Source organism: Pyrgilauda ruficollis, unplaced genomic scaffold, assembly GCF_017590135.1.
Source record: "Pyrgilauda ruficollis isolate IOZ18807 unplaced genomic scaffold, ASM1759013v1 scaffold145, whole genome shotgun sequence".
Lineage (NCBI taxonomy): Eukaryota > Metazoa > Chordata > Aves > Passeriformes > Passeridae > Pyrgilauda > Pyrgilauda ruficollis.
Genome location: NW_024513099.1, coordinates 459,559 through 479,586, shown reverse-complemented (window position 1 = coordinate 479,586; position 20,028 = coordinate 459,559). Strand labels below are relative to the sequence as shown.

At 39.0% G+C, this 20,028-nt stretch overlaps 1 protein-coding gene across 9 annotated transcripts in view; it reads right to left on the bottom strand.

The window, feature by feature from the left end:
- The window catches only part of RPS6KA2 (ribosomal protein S6 kinase A2), a 202,208-nt gene that overhangs the window by 34,119 nt on the left and 148,061 nt on the right, over window positions 1-20,028 (bottom strand). For all 9 annotated transcript variants that reach the window (XR_005954599.1, XR_005954600.1, XR_005954601.1 and 6 more), the window contains 3 exons: window positions 14,155-14,219; window positions 6,273-6,375; window positions 1,472-1,602 (listed from right to left, as the gene is read on the bottom strand). Coding sequence is in view for 5 of the 9 variants with exons in the window: in XM_041460561.1 (XP_041316495.1) it covers window positions 1,472-1,602; window positions 6,273-6,375; window positions 14,155-14,219 (299 nt within the window). In the remaining 4 variants the exon portion in view is untranslated. The remainder of the gene's footprint in view (window positions 1-1,471; window positions 1,603-6,272; window positions 6,376-14,154; window positions 14,220-20,028) is intronic.

Below are 20,028 nucleotides of genomic sequence, written 5' to 3'. Positions count from 1 at the left end.
CAAGTAAATGTGTCTTTTCCCTGTCTACCTTTTTCCAGTAATTAAGATGGAATTGTCTATGTAGAAGCAGTGGCAAAACTGCTGTGATTTTCTAAACTATTTCTGGAATGCAGAAAATCACCATATATTAGAAATTCATAGGAAACTGTGGGCTCAAATCTCTGACAAACCCACATATCTTGACAATATAAACTGATTTCTAATTACAGAAAGGGAAGGCAGATAACATATAAAGTACTAATAGTTTCATAGTGTTCAACGAGAGATACCCCATATATGAAGAATGCCTCCAGATCATTTGAGATCTTGTCTAGAACATGTTTATCTGCAGTTTATTTGTGAGAGAGAAGTTAATATTTTAAGCCATTAATTCATATGCTCTTTGGAAAATGTCTGGGCAGGTAGACCGATTCAATGGTGAACCCCAAATCTGAGGCTTTGCTGCAAATTCCATCCCAGGACTCAAGAAACAACCAGCACCTCTAAAAATCCTCCAGAATCCTCTATCTAAAAATGCAGCCTTGCTAGCAAAGTCCACACAGAACCTGCTAAATTATAAGATGTGCATATGTCAATATTCAATACAGTTTTGTAAAGCAAATCACAGGAATATATATAACATTTCTGAGATGCAATGGCTTGGATAACATTTCAATTGCTGTGCCATAAGAGCATCTTTAAGAGTATGACACATTCCACTGTAAATAATTAAAACAGAGATGAAAACCTAAGAAAACCACAGGGTCTCCCCTCCTTGAGGCATGTACACGTGTGGCTGTGGGTAGCAGAAGGAGCTTTTTCCTACTGAGAAAACTGGCTGCATCTTTAGGCAGCCGAATTCTTTCTCCTTGTTCTCTTCTCTGATGTATCAAACCTGTTGTAGCAATTTATTTCTGGTTTAAAGTACAGCTGGATAGATTTTTTTTTAGGAGAATGGCAGCAAAGAACCAAGTGTCTGGCATGTTCCTCCATCAAGCAACTTGGTTTAGGTGAGTACATGCAGGCTTTTTTGCAACAGCAACAGAAGTAGAGTGGCCTCTTACACCCAGGAGTTTGTGCTCTCTGTCTCTGGGAGCCTATAGCAGTGGTTCATCAAACCCCTTTGCCAGCACAGACTGGGTCATATAATCCAAGACAAAACTGTTGGGAATGAAATACATTCAGTGAAAAACCAGTATTTCATTACCTGCCTTGCATGTACAACTGGAATCCTGTTTCAGGTATCGAGAAGTACTTTACATTTTAGTTGTGACAAAGTGCAGTTCCTATTTTCTTTGCAAAGGTGGTGAGGAACGTTTTATATATAAAAGCCTTTGCAAAAAAATTCTCATTTTCCAACACCTACTTGCTGCATGTGAAACACCTCCTTCCTACACTAGGTAGCTGTGCAATACCAGTGAGAACATTAGGCAGTTTAAATACACACATACGTATGCACACATCAGATGTGAAAGGCAACCAGCATCGGTACCTGCACAATTGGGTGAACAGTGATTTTGTGCACATCTTGCTGTGCAGGCTCCTGCACCAAGTTAGAGGCAACAAAGCTGAACCCTCTGAAAAGATGATGAGCATTGGCACTTGGAGGAACACCTGGGGAATCTGTAGGAGAAGGAAGAAAATTGCCTTATGAGCTGCACAAAAGAACAGAAAGGAATAGCATGGCACTACAAAAGACAAAGTCACCTCTGCCAGTCAACAGCAGATCTGATAAACTGGCAGACACAGGGGAATATAATTCGTCTCCATGTTGAGGCTTTGGTGTGCCTTCTCCATTCCTTTTCTCTGGGTTTGAACAATGCAGGGGTATTGTTTGCAAGGATGCCACCTCTTGGATACAGGATTTTTTCACAGGACATTCTTAGGCAAAGTACTGCCTGTGCCAAGAGTGCACAGAGAGAAGGCACAGGGCAGAGAGGCTCGGTGAGAGACAGGAGACTCAGGGCAGGGCACCTTGCAGGGCTTATCAGAGGTTCTCCAGGGAGTGGAAAAAAGCTACAGGCTGCTATATATTTGTCCTTTACAACACAACTTAACTACAGAAATTACAAAGACTGAAGTGGCAAATTGTGTGGGTCAGGAGAACACAGAGAATGTGTAAAAGCACAATACTCCAGTAGTGGCCTTATAGGAATCTTCTGGAGCAGCTTTAGGAGTTGGGATCTACTCCAGGGAATACAGTGGTTGACTTATCCTCACATGGAAAAAACAAAAAAGGATTGTTTTAACTAACCTTCATGTAGATTTTCTCCCCATCCTTCCCCTGACATGGCAAAAGGAGAGAAGGAATGGCTAAAGTTCAAAAAATCCTGAATTAGAAATTCTGCCTTTGGAAGGCAATAAGCTGAGAGCAGTTCTTTGTACCTGCACCACTGCTCAGTCACAGAAGCAGCATGACGAAGCAAGCAGACCTGTGCTTCACTTAAAATTCTGAAAAGCTTTAAAGAGATCTTTCTGCCCAGTGTATGTTTTATCCCAGGTATTTTCCTCAGCAAGAAGAATCATGTTGTAAACCATTCCTTGGCAACAGGCTGTGTATTATAAAACTTATATTACTAAAATTTGCTAACCTTTTATTTTTTTTTTTTTTTTGGGGGGGGGCGGCTTGTGGGGTTTTTTTTTCTCTTTTTCCCTTCACATTTCCTCCAATGCACCATGTGATTTACTGACAAATTTACAGAGCTAAACTTTCTTTAGAAAGCTATTTCCTTGTAGTAAAGTGTGTGAATAGCCAGTTATCTAAAGAAAACACATCCCCACTGAGCTTTATATCTGATTCACCTGCTTGAGGCCCTGAAAATATGTAAGAATGTGTACTTCTTAGCATGCACACACCCTGTATAAATCTACTGGTCAAATGAATAGAGAAACTGAAGTCAAAATTTGATAAAACCACTATATATCTACTTGAGAATAAACAAAACTGAGACTTCAGCTAATTCTATTTCTCACCACAAAGCTGCCTCTGCTTTGACAGGAGTCAGGAGTCAGTGTATTCTTGTTGCACAGCAAGCAGAGCTCAGATGGAGAAGATTGTCTTTTGGTAAAATTATGTGGAGCTTTTATTTACATCAGTGCTTTGGACAGGTAATATCCTTGTAAATATGGGGATGAATCACACCAGACCTCTTGCATCACTGGATACGTCCTACCATGGCATATCTACAACAGGGATTTTTACACGAGGGATTAATTAAGAGGAAAGAATGTTTGTTTAAAAAAAAGGAATGACAATAATTCACATTTGAACACTTCTGAACCTCAGAAAAGCTGTGATCCAGCTCTAAAACGAAAGTGGCAGTTCAGCTCTGTTTAATAAAACCTCTTCCTTCATAATTCACAGCCAGTTGCTTCAGTAAATACTGCAGAAGAACTATTGATGATTTGATGTTCACTATTAAATATTCATCACCAACAACTGATTTGCCCATTAAAATATGTCAGCTAAGTGCAAAATTATGCATAAATCATGTTAATTAACTGATAGCTCAGAAACCTAAATCACTTTTCCAGGCCTTATAAATCAGAATAATTTCATATATCTGAATTAGATCCACTTAGAAGCACCAATCTTATTTAATGGTTATCTTTCTTCCTGTGAAAAGTAATAATGCTTTGTTCCACTAGAGCACCTAAATTTAAGAGTTTTCAAAGGCTTAATAACTCTTATTTCCTTCATCATGTTTCACAGGGGTTAGCAAACACCTTATTTGCAAAGGAGGATATTTAGATATTTCAGGTGAAATTTTAAATACTTTTTTTACAGCAGTAAAACCAGTCTAAAACATCCCTGCTGGTTACAGCCTGCTGTCCCATCAATTACAACAGTACAAACATTTGCAGACTGAAGTCTAAGTTGGGTCACAAGGATGATCTTGGTTCGATCCTTGTTCAAATCACCATTTCTAACCTAGACTGCTTCAGCCTCCAGTTCCCTGTAAAGAGCTGAGTCGCCACAAATGAGATGTGGGGCCACAGTGGTAAATTTAGGAAGCAAATGGCCAAAAAAGCAACTCCAACTTGGACAAATTTCTGAGAAAAAGTGATGTGAAACTATACCCACATAAATGATCTGTCAGTGTCAGAAACCACATATTTGGCACACTTAGATCTGAAGTTAAAAATCCACAGAATGTGGTTTCAGCCTCCAGGATAAAGGAAGTTTCTGACGTACAGCAAATCACTGGACTGAAAAGATTTACTGGATCCACAACTTTGATATAAACCTGCTTTCAGACAGGAGAACTCATTCATAAAGAAAGTGTAAAATTACTGTATGTTTCTGTATCCACTCCTTGGTAGTGACTGTCAGCTTCATTAAAACACAACTGCATGATCATGAAGCAGGAATTATTACAATGCTTTCTATCTGAGGATGTTCTCAGTAACAGGGATAGTTTATTTGTTAGCTTTATTTTGTCCTGATAGACAAAATAAATTTAAAAAAAAAGGCTATTGCTCTATTCCATTGGCAATGTGAGCCATTATTAAACACATTTGTGACACTCTTCCCAGTTTGTTTGACCCAGCCAGTCAACAGTCAGGGGATGCAAAATATTCTACCAGTCTGCAAGGGCTATTCCATCTTTCTGAAAGTGTAAATGGATTCACACTTCCAATTACACCTATTTTGAAATGTTTGATTCTCAGGCCACTATCCATGGTAGCCCAAAGCAGAATTGAGGCAGGCCATCTCCCCACCCCTGCCACCACCCCAAAACAAACCTTCCAAGTCAGCGTCTTGTAGAAAATAGCAAATTTAATTAGGCAACAGCAGTAACATGTAGAGTGTAATTTATAGCCCCAGGCATCAGTAAAAGCAATTAAGTGTGAACTTCCAAAGCGATCCAAACTTTTAATGCTTCTTTGCATTTCAGTGAAACGTCCCCTGGCAGCACCAGGGCACACATCCCTGAAGACCAGACTAACTTGCAGTCTCCAATATTTCAGAGAAATTAGTGCTCCTGAAATCTAAATTAAAGCTAAAATTGGATGTGTGAAATGTCTGGAAACCAAAGATCCTATTTCTGTGCAGTGGAATAGGAGTATCAGGACATGACCAACATATAACTGGGGACAGATGGATGTTCCAGTTGAAAAAATAAGAATTTAATATTTTTATTGTTCATAAAAGTCAGCACATCCTTGAAAAAAAAAAAAAAAAAGGAACTGACTAAAGAAAGATTTGGAATAGATACGCTTATTTCAAACCCCATGAAAGGAAATTTGAGCCAGGCTTTGAATAGAAGTTTGGGCTAGTTTTAAGAAAACATGGTGCAGGTCATGATAAGTCTGAACAAAAACTGCAGGAAATCTCAGCCCTGATTCATGTGTTAAAATGTAGGTGTTTTCATAATGAAAGCTCAGATCTTTCCCTCTCTGCAACAGTTCTGGGACAATTTGAGGATTGAAGCTGAGACCTTATACTTGATTATTACCATGATACTATATGACATTTACAGTGCTAACCGTCTTCAAAGTGTTTTACAAACAAAAACTAATTCAATTTTTACACTTTAGAAAGCATAAACAGGTAAAGGCAGAAATGTAATGTGACTTACCCATGTATAGCAGGAGGCAACATTATAAGTGGGATTACCACTCTGACATTATTGATATTTTTGCTTTACACTTAAAAGAATGTAAAGATTGAATTTTATGCAACAGTCACCTTCATATATACAGTGTACAAAGCATGGTATTTCTGTTAGGAAACATAAGTTACAGGAACAACATTCTATCTGCAAGCACTTTCTAAATATTGTGGGCGAAATTTCCTGTTGGCATAACTCTGCTGACCTGAGAACTAGATTATTCTTCATTGCTTTTAACCACACATTAACTTCCAATAGTCCACAGTCTGTGAGATGTCATAATTAAATAAAACATCTATGCAATATATAATTACATACTAACTTGCAGAGATACAAGGTTCTTTGAAGCCAAGGTAATTTAAAATAGTTAATAATTTAAAATAAACTCAGCTAGTGTAACCAAAAATGAGTAATAAAATAGCAAGACAATAGTTATTTTATCCTTTAAAAAATGTGAAATCTCTTCTTCCTGAAGACAAGTTAATATGAAGCTGGTGAAATACTTATGAGCTTCTTTTGCTGGAAAAGCAAAACCAATCATTGCTTCCTGATGGATATGGCAAAACCCTGTAATGCCACAGGTGATCAGACTTTTAGACTGTGCTGGAATAGAGAGGGGAAAGGAAGAATGAATTTACTAACTGAAAAGATATATTACCTATGTGCCACCTTACTAACCTGTAGGGGTTCGAGATGTGAACTCTGGATCAAAATGAAAGGTGTCTTCTGGCCGCCCCACTGCGGGCTTGAAAGGTGGCTTGATTTCTTTTCTGTACAGTTTCTACAAGGAGAGAAACCAACCACAATCAGCATCAATGTGTACACTCTCAGCATCTGGAGATAGACTCCCCTGCTTTCTTTAGTCTATCTTTAGATAGACTCCCCTGCTTTCCTCTCTCAGCTCCATGCTATCCTTGCTGGACTGACAGAGAAGGATGATGTAGCTGTGGTTCTGGCTCTTGCTTTACCGCTCAGCTTAAAATCTGTGCCCTGGATGGTCCCCACGCATTTTAGCTATTGGAATCCTGAATATAAACACAAATGTTCCTGGCAAAAATTTAGCCCATAGGCTGGAACAGTATTCCAAGCTGGGGCATCTGGAAATTCACTGGTCTAAGGGTAGGACTGGAATGTGCAATGGTAAGACCAGGAAAGAGGGTAACTTCAGCAGCACAGCAATGACAATCAGCACAAAGAATTTCTAGGAAGCCATGACTGCTTTAGCATTTATTATTTGTCATGAACCAGCAATGTGTTTGACATGCTGCCAGACTGAGCTGAGCAACAGGCTTGGCTGCCTGGTCCTTACAAGCTAAACAAGAGACTTGGTCTCTTAGCATATCTGGTAAAAGGGAAGGGGGTTTACAGCTGATGATTACATGAAATTTTCATCAAAAATGCTAGGGAGAAAGCACTGTGGATGGGTGAGCAATCAGATTGAAGCTCTACATGTGGCTTGAACTGAGGAACAAAACAAAGAAAAAACATAAGATAGGAAGGCATATAACAGGTAAGTACTTCTCGGTGTGCAAGTTTCTGCTGGTGACTGAGGGGTCATGTAGGGGATCACCTGGGCAACAGGCACCACAAGTTCATCCTAATACATCCTGCCTTTATTATGAGGGACATTGTGGCCATTTTACTCATTCTCAGAGATCCTTAAGAAATTGCTAGTCCATGCTCCATTGCAAGCATTCATATACACACAGACAAGCACACTGAGGTGAGGATGTCTGGATCTGATCCAAAGCTTGTAGAGGTTAATGGAAAGAGCCCTATTGATTTCAGCCATCTTTGCATCGTCTCTGCCTGAAATGGCCAAACCCAAACATCATGCTGATGGCAGCATGGGGAACAGAGCTCCAGTTTGACTCCCTGCTCCATGTTGCAGTCCCTAGAATGCAATTCCTTTCTAGCAATGCTTTTGTTGTCAGGTTTCAAAGGGCTAAATTAGTTGCCACAGACAGTACCCCAAAATTAACATGTCTGAGCATAAATACAACATTTAATGCAAATTTCAAGTCATAAGAACTGGAGAGTTCAACTTTATGACTGTTTGCAATATGTATTTTTAGGTTAGCTCTTAAAACAACTTCCTAATGAGCTGATTTTTCAAAATGCTTAATGGACATTACTAAATGCTTTTCCAGATCCCTGCATGCAGGAAGATTCTTTTTAACTGTGTGTTTTCGGGGGAATTAACTTCTGTAACACAAACCATGTGGTCAAATCTAAGATATATACATATCACCATAGTTTGAATTTGATTTTGCATAAAGGTTCATGATTTTGCATAAATAAAGGTTCTTGAAGGAGAACATTCTGTAGCACAGTATTAGCCTTAACATAAAGGATATATTTGTGGTAGAGTTATGATTCCTTGGGAAAGTGAAACAGTGAAGTTGAAAATGACTCTACAATGATTAATGGCCATTTCACCATAAAAAGTTCCTGCTTGCATAAAACTGCTTCATCTCTTTGGAGAGGAAAGGAGATGAATAACTGCTGTGAGCCACAATGGAAAGCCAGTCTTTCAAATAATTAAAAGCCAATTGCAATCTTATGCAGGAAGTGTCACTCATCAGCTGAAAAGTATCAACCTAGTAATTAGCATACATCTTTTTCTGTCTGCACAGAATTTTACAAGAGAACTCAGCACCTACTGGAGGCTTTTCTGTTGTTAGAATTTCACCTTGAGAAAACTATTTGCTTCCCAGCTCTCCTTTATTTGTCTTAATTCACAACTGCAATGTTTTTGCTGCAGAAAGCAATATGGTCACATGCACATGCCTCCTCATGGAATTAACTGCACAGCTTATCCTGTGAGGCCCAAAAATTGGAAAATGTTTCAGAGCTGTACATCATTCAGTAATTGCACTCTCTTTTCATTATTGTAATCATATTCTCTCTGGCCTCTTAATTCTTTCCCCCATCTGTAGTTTCTTAAGTGCTGCTGGAGCTACATTTGTATTTTGAATCTGTAACCCACATCCTCCACTACCAGGGAGGGATTTAAGATTCATCATGAGTCATGCGCCACCAAGAGATTTATAATCACAAATTTGCTTTCTGGGAGGGGATGGAAACAAAGAAGTTGCCTGTGTGAATGAAAGGCACTCCATTTGAGCACAACCTGATAACTCCCTTTTCCATTTCCTTGCCCAATTGTGATAAAAATTAGACAACAGAACAGCAAAAGGTAAGCTGCCTAAAACATTTTTCCCCCCAAGCTCCTGAATAGGGTAACTAAATGAAATCATTGAGGACCAGGAAAAGCAGAGTAGCATAATCTATGGACTTCTCCATCCCACACTGGCTCCAGTTCTGTAAGTAAGCCATCCAAGCCAAACCACTGAGCAGCCCAACACAATTAAACACGAAGGCCTGCTGCAGGCAGAACACCTCTTCCTTTAAAAACCTGCGTCCTGTAGACAGCAAAACTCAATGTGGCACAAGCTGATCTAAAAAAATAGTAAGAATCACAGCCATTGCTTCATATACACATAGAGAGAGAATCTCCTGGAAGATTTGAGATCCTTCTGGATTTTTCAAGAATATTTCTAATTTTAGGAAATGTATGACTATATTATCTCTTACCATGGTTCCCAAATTATTCAGAGATGATGCATCTTGACCGTGACCTCTTCTGACAGAAACCAACCAGAGGTGGGAAATGACAGCAAGTTAAATTTCAAATCTTGCCTTCGACCATTTCTATCAGACTGTCCATAACTTCTGATGAAATTTAAGCAGTTATGCATTTTCTAAGTCTACTTTCTAAGGTAATCTTAGTACTGTATGCAAAAGTTACAGTGAGTTCCATTATCTGTTTAAATGGGAACAGGGTCCCAGTTTTCTCAGTTTAAATTCCAGTTCTGATATTCCAAAGTTTTCTTTTGGAGAATCTTATTAGGCATTTAAAATAGACTTTGGATATCATAGTGATAACTGGAGCATCTACATTTTAGGCTGAAATTATACATTATACATTATATGTTTGTTATCTTACACAGGTATAAGAAGCTGAGGATGTTTTTTTTCTTTCACATTGTTCCCACAGCCATAAGGGAGAAATGCACTCCTTAGCCCTTAATGTTTTAATGAGAATACTATTTATTTATCTTTCCCAGTAAAGAATAAGCTCCCACATTCCATCACCAATTTTTTCTAAAATGGCCACAGCATTGACTCAGCACAGCAAAATGTGACTGACAGGTATGAAGAATCACTGTAAAACACACAGTGTTGTCAGATCCAGAGGCTGTGCTGAGGGAGTGCATAATCCACAGAACAAGGCAGATGGACTCCATGAAAACACTGATTTAGATATTCAGACCTGCATACATATCCATGCTCCTGACTTATTTATCAACCCCTCATGTCCTCCTGAGACTTTCATAATAAGGACCTATGAATTAACTAGAAACCATTTCTATAGCAGTTTAAGAAACTACAAGCTTCTACTGATTTTCCTTCTGATTTCAGACAAAAATGCTTTTATTTGAAATAATTAATTTTCATCCAAGTGCCAATGACCTTTTCTAAAAATATGTTGCCATATCCCTAGTATGATCTTCATCTGAACACCTCCTCAGTTGGAATTCAAGTAATACACAAGAGAGACTAGTAATAAAATGCTGCAACACTGTGTTTCCTTCTCTTTTTATCTATAAGTAGTTAATTTTTCATTATCTTTAAAAAAACACATTTCTAAAAATCCCAGAGATGTAAATGCTCTGTACATGTGCTTGACAAATATCAATAAAAAGAAAATGGTTTGATTTCATTAAAAACTATTTAATCATTTCCTCAACTGAGTTTCTTTGATGAAGAACTGAATTATTCCTTAGACACCTTCTAGAAATAGAAAGATGCTACCCTCCACCATGGTGCATTTGTAGCGTGGGAAAAAACTTCCTTGATACATATACCTGTCATGGCAAATCCAATAAGCAGACAAAAGGATAAACTACATTCTGAAATGCTCTCTATGTCCTCTCCTAGATTAATGACTCAGTGTTATTGCCTGCAAATGACGGAAAGGCTAGCAGAATTCAGACCCTAGGATTAATTTTTTGCTGTTGGTAAAATCAGCAATGAAATAATTCACAGTTTCAGTTCAGTTTGATCTCTGATTAATATTAAAGGAAAAAGAACTGGAATCCACTTTCTTCCCACTCCTTTCCTCAGCTGTATTTGACAGATCATTTTCAAGCATGTAATTTGCTCTAGCTCCAATTTAGTCTGTCATCCAAACAAAAACTACTGTTTATCGCCCACTCTTCTGACAGCAGTCTGCAGAAAGGGACTGCATTTTTCATTTTCAATGAAAAGCCAGAAATTATGCATGACCTGGAAAGAAGAAACAGTAGTAAAAAAATCAGGAACCAGACTGTGCTTTCTCAGAGCCAATGACTTAAATTATTCGACGTCAACTTGTTTTGGGTCTGCTTATCTTAAGAAGAAAAGGAGGTGCAAGGTTAATAAGCAGGTAGAACTGTCAAGGATCTGGACATCTAATCTCCTGAGCATCCCAGCCTTCATCATGACAGACAGTCCATCCATTTAACAACAGAACTATTGAATTTACATCATGGGGCTGCTAAATGCCTCAGAGCAGCAAGACTGGTATTTGCAGAAACCTCCAGCTATTTTTCACTCTGGAAAGTGGGAACTTAGGGCTTTGCTACAGGGTAGCAGCTGTAAAAATGTGAGTCTTAGAAAGTCTCATGCCACCATTTAAGTCTGGGCAAAAAGCTGTGTCAGATTGTCCATTCAGTGCAGTTCATTTAGTGCAGAAGTTAGCCATAAGTTACACCTAAGGTGGCTGGTCATTTTGCTGAAGGATTCCCTGGAACATGGGAATGGCTTCTGGGAAAGGCTGCGAGGAGGAGGGTTCTCTGGCCACATGGATGTTTTCCAGGATTGCCCTTAGTGACTCTGCATATAGTGGTCGCATGTTACCAGCACACTGTGCTTGGCAGCAGCATCTGCAGCATCGTGACAGGGGCTGTTCCTGCACTGTGTGTGCTATTTCCACTGGGTGTTCATCCAAACCAGACATTGTATCTGGTTGTGTCTGTTTGAAGACAGAAAAAGATGGGAAATGACTGCCCCAACAGGTAGGGACAACTTCAGGGACAGAGAAAATAACCAGTTCCAATCCAAACCCCAAGGGAACAGCTCTGAAAATACTGTAAAAAGAAAGCCAGAGTCACAGGGTTCCATTTGCAGTTCTAGTATCACTGAAACATCAAGACTTCACACGTGACTTAGAAGGAAAAAGCTAACTCATTTCTGTTTTGCAACTCTCTTTAAAATTAAATGATGCAACTTGGTGTTTTGTTCCTGGTTATCATGTCACTCTTGTAGGAAAAATCATGCTTAAAAGCAAACCTGTTTCACGTTGCATTTCTAGGAGACACTAACCCATTCTTACCCTTCACGATAGGGGGTTTTTGATGGAGGATTATTTTTACTACAGTTGCTGAAATTTTCTGTGCTGTCAGTCACAACAGTCCTGTCTATCATAGCTGCTAAGGTAGCACAGAAGTTCTCCAAAAGACCTTGCCTCTTGCTCTCTGAGGTCTTTATATTGCCAAGGCATAAAGTAAATAATAATTTCTGTTCCATCTCAACAGTGCTGTTTGTTGACTGTCTGCAGACTGATGTGGGAGATTCTGTATACATTATGGGAGAACAAAATAAGGGCACCAGGGACTCTTTTCCTCCAACTGTACAGAGATCAGTGCTATAGATAGTAACATCTATGTCTGATCCATTTCTGTTCTCTGACCCTGTTCTGTGTCTGTCCATGGAGAACATGTTAACAACTGGCTGGATGATTATTGAGAGCCAAAGTTCTGGCTTCAGCTAAGGGCCAGGTTCGCTGCTCTGAAATACATACAGTAATGTATCTCCTGGAACAAGATATGCCTCCCAAGATCTTGAGTGATTGCAAAATTAGGATAAAATGAGGAAATATATTACAAAGATGATAGCTGATCAGTGTAATAATGATCTGTCTCTGAGAGAGTACAATGAGCACTAATTATGTTGGATTAAAATTGATTTTAACAGCTATATTTCACAGCAGAGTTAGAGGGCTGGAAACACATCAAAGAGCAATTAAATCCACCTTGTCTCTAGCCCCAAGGCATGTTCAAGCATACCTATCTTCTTTGAGGTAGATATTTCCCTGCCTGTAAGAGCTTTTTCAAATGATGGAGGACAGTAGAATTTTCTTAGGACAGGCATGAAATTGCTCCCTAAAGAACAGAGCTTGAAACAATCACCAATTATCATGACAGAAGGCGGTCTTGAGTATTCTCATGGGACAGAACTGACTTTTCTGAAAACCTTTCCAAGATGCAGAGCCTCATTTATTTATGATGAGTTAGTGAGCTGCTCCCCTAGCAAACACAGAAGAAAAACCCTCTCACTGCTACAGTATCATGATGTAGTTATATTTTGATTGCAAAGCTGAGGACTGTGGAGATATTGGGGGAATACAGAAAATAATATTGTTAGTGATATTAATATTAGGATTTATCATCATCATCAACAACCCAAGTCTTTGGATTCTCTGTTTTTTAAAATTTCACTTACTGTTTTCATAAATGTAAAGTCTTCATACAGAATCTCATGATTAGTAAGAAGCAGAAAAGGAAAGACACACAGACTTCACAACATATTTAATGGCTCTAAATGTCAGCTGGACTATAAAGGAAAGTCTCAAAACCCACCTTCATTAATTATGTTTTAATATGCTTATGAGTCATGACAACTCTACAACATGCAACCCAAATTAGATTATTCTAATGAGTTTTTCCAAAATAAATGGGTTTGTGGGCCTTTCAAAGGCTACCTGGGCATCATGAGATGTTCTCTCACAGAGGAATTAGCTTTACTGCAAAGTCCTAGGCAGCAGTTTGAGAATGGCTCTGTCACATAGATTCACAGAGTTTTACCAGAATTTCTGGTAAGAACTGCATCAGTGTTACATGTTGTACTAGCACTTGTGAGTGAATGCATTAAATACTGAAGAGACACAATAATACCATAACACAAGTCGGATAAAATTAAACTAGAAAATGCTAGGGGATGTGGCAAACAGCAGCTCTGATGCACTGGCAGATGTCCCGATCAAGAATGAAAAATGTTTGCTTTCAGGTTTGTCTAAGAATAAATTAATTTGAACAATTACGATGCTGAAAATGTGAGATTTAACCTCTTAAGAGTCTAAAATACTCAGATAATCTGCACCACCACCTTTATGAGCTGTAGCTGATAACAATAAAATAAATCCTTGTTTACCATTCTGTTAATCACATCTGACATATCTTACTTGAATCATGTTTAATTTGATCAACTGTTCCAATTTTGAGTACTGATGCCAACGTACATGCAAGAGAGACAGAGGCACCCACTGAAAAGGCTCTAACTCCTCTGTGTTAGAGAAGTTCTGCTCTCTATGTTAGAGAAAGTAATCCTTTTTCTAAGCATGGCAATTTGTCTTCAAAAAATGTAGCTAAAAATAAAATAATGCTGCTCCACTTACATTCCAGTCTATAGTAACAAAGAAAGGGTGACGCTTAATTTCTTCTACTCCATCAAACCCAGCACCTGAGAAGAGAATGAAAGAATCAAAATTAAGTCATGCTTATAGAGGGCTGCATGGTATCTCTTCTCCACTCTCCCTCCCATCCCCACTTTTCTTCTGACAGAGTCCCCATTTAAACAGTTCTAGTAAATAAATTCTGAATGGTGCAAGTGCCGTCACAGTATAAGTGCCATAGATACAGACAAGAGCACTTCATTAATGAGACTGATTCCAAGGGTCTTTTACTTTTCTCAAATTGAGGCTTTAGGTAAGACATAGGATTTTATCCACAGCAGACTGCACGTATCAGCAAGGTCAGGAAATGCCCCAGGATATCCTGATACTCTGGGAAGACTCCATCAGTGGCAGTTTTTCTATCCACACTGACTTTCAAATCTTGACTAGCTACTGTTCTCCACTGGCAAAGAAAGCTGCACTACAGGCAAGTATAGACTCAAAATGCCAAAAGCTCCAAAATTATTTGAGGTAAGCCAGGGTTTTAGGTTCCCCCTCTTCACAGTACCAAAGAGTACCAAAATCATCACCCTCAGTGTTATGTTTCCCTCACTATTAAATTTCTGTTACATTACTGTAGGAAATTTTGGGGAAGTCTTCTGAGATCTGGTAACGAATCTAATTCCTTCATTACCTTTACCTTATGTTTTCACTGAATATTGACCTTTTTATTCCTTTAGCTCAATTTATTTGCTTCAGTACTATCACAGAACCAAACCGGTACTCAGTAATAATTAAAAGAACTGTCAGAGAGGATTCAGAATGCAATTTTTGGGGATTTGACCTTATTATTAGCACCTTTCATTTTCATTTCAAGGAGAATTAAACTCTGGAAGCAAAGGCTTTGCACTGGAATTCTGGAATCAGTTCCTGAAGGGGTACTCAGCCTACTTCTTTTCAAGCATGCTGAGCAGCCTAGATTCTCAAAAGGATTTGGGATTCCTAAGCACCTTGCAAGGGTCACTCAGCACCTCAGAGGACTCAGCTTTTTATACACACAATATTTGTACTTTGGGAAGATCAACATTACAAGCGATGTTGCGGTGTGTCTCTTTAACTTGGTTAAGTTGTAAATTGGTTTGTTCCATGTACCCCTTTATTTGTAATGGTTCTGCCCTGGTTCTCCCTCTCCTTGCTCGCCCCGTTAGTCCAGTTTTCCCCTCCCCGTTACCATTGGCAACCCATGTATCTGTCCCTTAGTCCCTCCCTGGTGCCCTGTCCATCACTCAGTAGCCCATCCCTTCCATCTAGAATCTTCCAGTCAGGGCATCGAGTGATTGGTTCAGGGGCCAGGGCCCCTCCCCAGGCTTTTCCCTATTAGTTGTTCCACTGTGTCTATCACCCTCCACCTTCCTGTGGATTGGCTGAAGACCAAACTCCACTTCTGTACCCTCCCCTCTTTATAAGCTAGTGTCAGACCCCAGTTCGGGGTCTTCAGCCGTCAGTCTCCCTGGAGTTAATAAATCTGGACTATACTGCAGCTGGAGTCCATCTCTTCCCTCCTGTTGGGTAGCAGCCCTTTCATTGTGGATCCCCGTCCCTTAAGGCAAAAGCCTTAGGCGCCCTCCTGACCAGACCCAGGACCGGGAGAGTGCCCCAGTGCTGCTGGTGGTGCTGGCCACAGCTAGCAGGGACGTCCTGAAGGGGTGATCATCTTTCCTTACTGAGGCCAGCTGCCACTGCAAAGCAGCTTTACAAAGGCTTGTCAACGGAAGCTTTGGTAAAATATGATGTCTGCTGTCCTTGTGTACAAGACTATTATCAATGTTTGTCAAAATGCAATGATCAGGAACTGCTCCCTACAACCTGCTTAACATTCACTGATGAGGAGAAATAGGAAGCGAACACTTTGTAAACATAACATGCAGAATTGTCTGTCAGGCCTGCTGGAAAACATCAAAGAGGGATTATCTCCTGATTAATTCCCCATTCCAGTAATCTTTTAGTATAGGCAAGTGATGCACATCAGCGTGAACAATCCCAGCCTGCAATATAAAATTATGTGCTCAGAGGTGATCAGACCTGCTGAGCAGTCTGTGAGTTATGACAGCCAGACATTTCTAGGCAAACACAACATGAAATCAAATCTTAGAAAAAGAGGACAAAAGTGACATCATCATTGCACTGTCACTGTGTAAGTCTGTTGCATTTTGCAACTGGAGTATGGATTGTAGCTGACATACTCCTGTGTAAAATTGTATACTGATTAAAGTTACAGAAAATCAAAGAAGGCCAACAAAGAATGTTATGGAATGACTGAGTAAGTCAGGACTTTTCAGCCTGGAAACAGATGACCGAGGAAGTATAAAACAGACCACTAAATGATGCCAACAGGAATGAGCTTTAGAAGAACCTGGAGATGTTTCCTCAGGAAACAGACAGTTGTGTAATGTGGAATTACTTGGAAAAGATGATGTGGTGCAAAATATTTACATGGGTTCATGGGGAGGCCAGGAAAGTCTGTTGAAAAGTAATCTGTTGAAGATTACTTCACTGACAAACCACAAGAGGCTCAGGAAACCCCTTGCTTGACCTTAAAGCGGGAATAGGGTAGGAGAAAACTTGGGTGAAACAACATATGTTTATCCTGTTCTTACATGCCCCTAGGCAGTTGTTTATGGTCCATGGGTACTGAACAAGAAAAGAAGAAGTCTTAGAATAGGACTCGTTCTATTACTTCCCTAGCATATTTTTGTTCAATGCACAGTCTGAAGTCTGCAAGAATCCTTTGGCAGATTCATATTGATTTTAGCAATGCCAACAGAAAGACAAAACCAACATAGTTACTCTGAAGAGAATTACATTAAGCAGGTCTTCAGGAAAGAAATACCTGTGAAAAGTGCTTTGAGTTCAGTGGTGGCGACTGGAAACTGCCACCCAAGTGTCAGACTGATTTTGCAGGACTGGAATAAATGCTCAGACTAGTAAGACAGTAGTAGCATACTCTAGACTGAGGATAATTGCTAATGCATTCGATTTTCTCTGCTCTGCCCCTTCCCCACTGCTTCTGTTTTCTCTCTTGCTTAGTCCAATGGATATGTCATTGTGTTGGCTATGACATGCTTTTTTTCAGATCATCTATTAGAAAGACACAATTTTTGCTAATGTTGTTCTTCCTTTTCCCACAAACCTACAGAAATAAGGACTAAGAAAAAAAAGTCCACCCCCAGCTACTTCTTTTAGTGGGGGCTTCAAGTGTTTGGTAAGAAATTCAAGCATGCAGTTGAGGCAGGCGTTTGTTTGAAAAAGTTTCATTTCCCAGTTGGAGCCACCTCAGCTCTGGCACATAAGGAATATGTTGTAAAGTGCAAGGGCTTAATATATTAAAAAGATTTAGGATGGTAATAGCCTCATTTTGCAAGGAGTGGCTCACTTCCAATTCTTAGCAACTGATTATATGCTATGGAAAAGGTTCAGCACTTCCTGCAAGTTTTATTCCCTGACGTTCCCCACCGTGAGAATTACTGGTGTAGCCCACAGCCCCTTCCTGGATCGTGTGCTGTGGCTGCAGGCAGCAGTGTGTGGCCTGGCCCTCTCCTCAGCTGGAGAAGGGAAGTGGCTCAAGGGTGCATTCAGGAATGGCTCTGGGAGCCAGGAAGACAGCCCTGACCTCTCTGCAAAAGTCCTTGGGAGATATTAGGCATCAGTGCTTATAGTCTCTCTGGCTTTGCTCAGCATGTTTCAGCCATTCATCTATCACCTCTATCTATCATTCATCTATCACCTGCAAATCTACAGGGGTACTGAGAAGAGATGTGCTTTCATGGAGAAAAGCACTGCAGCAGTCACGACTGGAAAGGCCTGCTGCATGGAGATGGACATTTCTTGACATAGAGATCGGTATTCAGCAAACATCTGAAGCACAGCATGACTACAAACCTTTCACCTTCCTCAAGGTTTCTTGTGATTTTGAATTTTTTAAATTCACTTCAATTTGGCAATAAGACCTATTAGCCAAGAATAATCAGCACAATCAAACCTATTGCCTGCAAATATTTTTACGTGCCATCCAGTCCCATGATGATCCCAGTCTCCAAGGTCTGAGAAGATAAATAATTCTTTCAGATCAAACTGCCAGTTTAAACACATTATAGAGTGCATTTATATAAAAGCAGCCTCATGTTACTAAGTGAGAACTTAATTATCTAAGTTTTATGCCTGCAATAAAAGTGCCTGCAAACAGTAAGAGTAGAATGTTTTATTTTAGTTGGTTTTGATTATTGAATCTTTATGGCCAACACGAGCCTTGAAATATTAAGGGGGAAAAAGAAGACTTAAGAAACCTGAAAGTTGATTACTTGGATATTCAAATTCATCAGAAAGAGTTTCTAGCTTTTTAAGCTAGTTTCAGATAATAAAATTTTAGTGTCTCTACAGCTTCAGAATCTTTTTAGTGAGCTAGAATTTTTGAGGTATTTTTCTAAGGTTTACAAGAAAGCTTTACAGTCACTCTGACTAAGGTGAAAGCTGTTTTCTGTTTAAACTCATCATTCTAAAAAGTTAAAGCCTAAAGTTTTCTATATGCCAAAGCACAATGTATCTTACCTGAGAACATGGGATTAAGAAAACAGTAATAATTTCCTTGGCTTTTACTCTGAGCCTATGGGCATATGCTTTTATTTGAAACTTTCTGGGCCGAGCTTCTCAATTATAAGGACCCTGGACACTTTCATACTGCTCAGCAGCGTAGGGAGTTTGTTAGATAATACGGTTTTTATATAAAATTTTAATAATTTGTTAAATAATAATTTTAAATAATAAATAATTTATTTACCTACCGGAGAGATCCTTAGAGCAAGTCTCTTGCCTAGTTCTTGGAAATGTAACAAACTAACACTTTCATCCTAAAGTTTAACTTTTGAGTGCTTACTCCTTATTTGTCTGGATATTCAGTTAGTTTAAGAATTTAAAATTATGCTTATCCGTAACCTGAAGTTGTTGTACTTCAGAGCAATACTACCAAAGCAGTGCTATTCAGACGATTTGTACAGCAAATAGGCTCAGAAAAGAAGAGACAGTGCCCAAAGCCAGGAAGACTTTTCATTCCTTAAAAATTTGTCACAAATATTAATATGGGCATCAGACTTAAAAATAGAAGCAAGTAAATCAGATTAAGTTTCTTTTCAGTCTTGTCTAACTTGCTTCAACCCTAATATTTTTTCCATTCATAATTCAAAGCTTCAAAACACAATTTCAAAGCAAAATTTTCAGACTACATCATCAGTCTTTACTTCTGTTTGTTAAGATACCAAAATCAAATGGCAAAAAGAGCATCTTTTGTCTTGCAAATGTTTAAAATTGGACTTTGGAACTAAATGCACTTTCCATATTTGCAAATTTATTAAACAATGGCTGAAATCAAGTGTTTGATCCAGAATATCATTAATTTATTTTAGCACACGTCATTAATTTTCCTAAGATTTTTCAAATTCGGATGTCTAAGTCTACTTTTCTTTAAATAGTATTATTCCTTTCTCAAAAAAAGCTGAAATCCACAAATCTGAAGCAGTCCTTTTATCTACTGACTTCTGTTCAGTATTTAGGCCAACTATTCAAGCTTTTCTTCTTTTGTTATCAACGGGTTCCTTTCCATCTTCCTTTGTGCTGATTCTCAATCAGTTAAAACAGAGAATGCCTTCAGGAGCTTTCCACCGTTATCCCTGAAATATTAAGATCTTTTTTTCTGTTACCCTTTAAGGTTTTATTTCCTTGGACATTTGTATCATAAATAATTTATTTCTTTCTTTTTCTGTCCTCCAAGCCCTCCCAGTATTTCAATACACCTCAGGTTTTAAAAACCTGACCCCTAGCAATTCC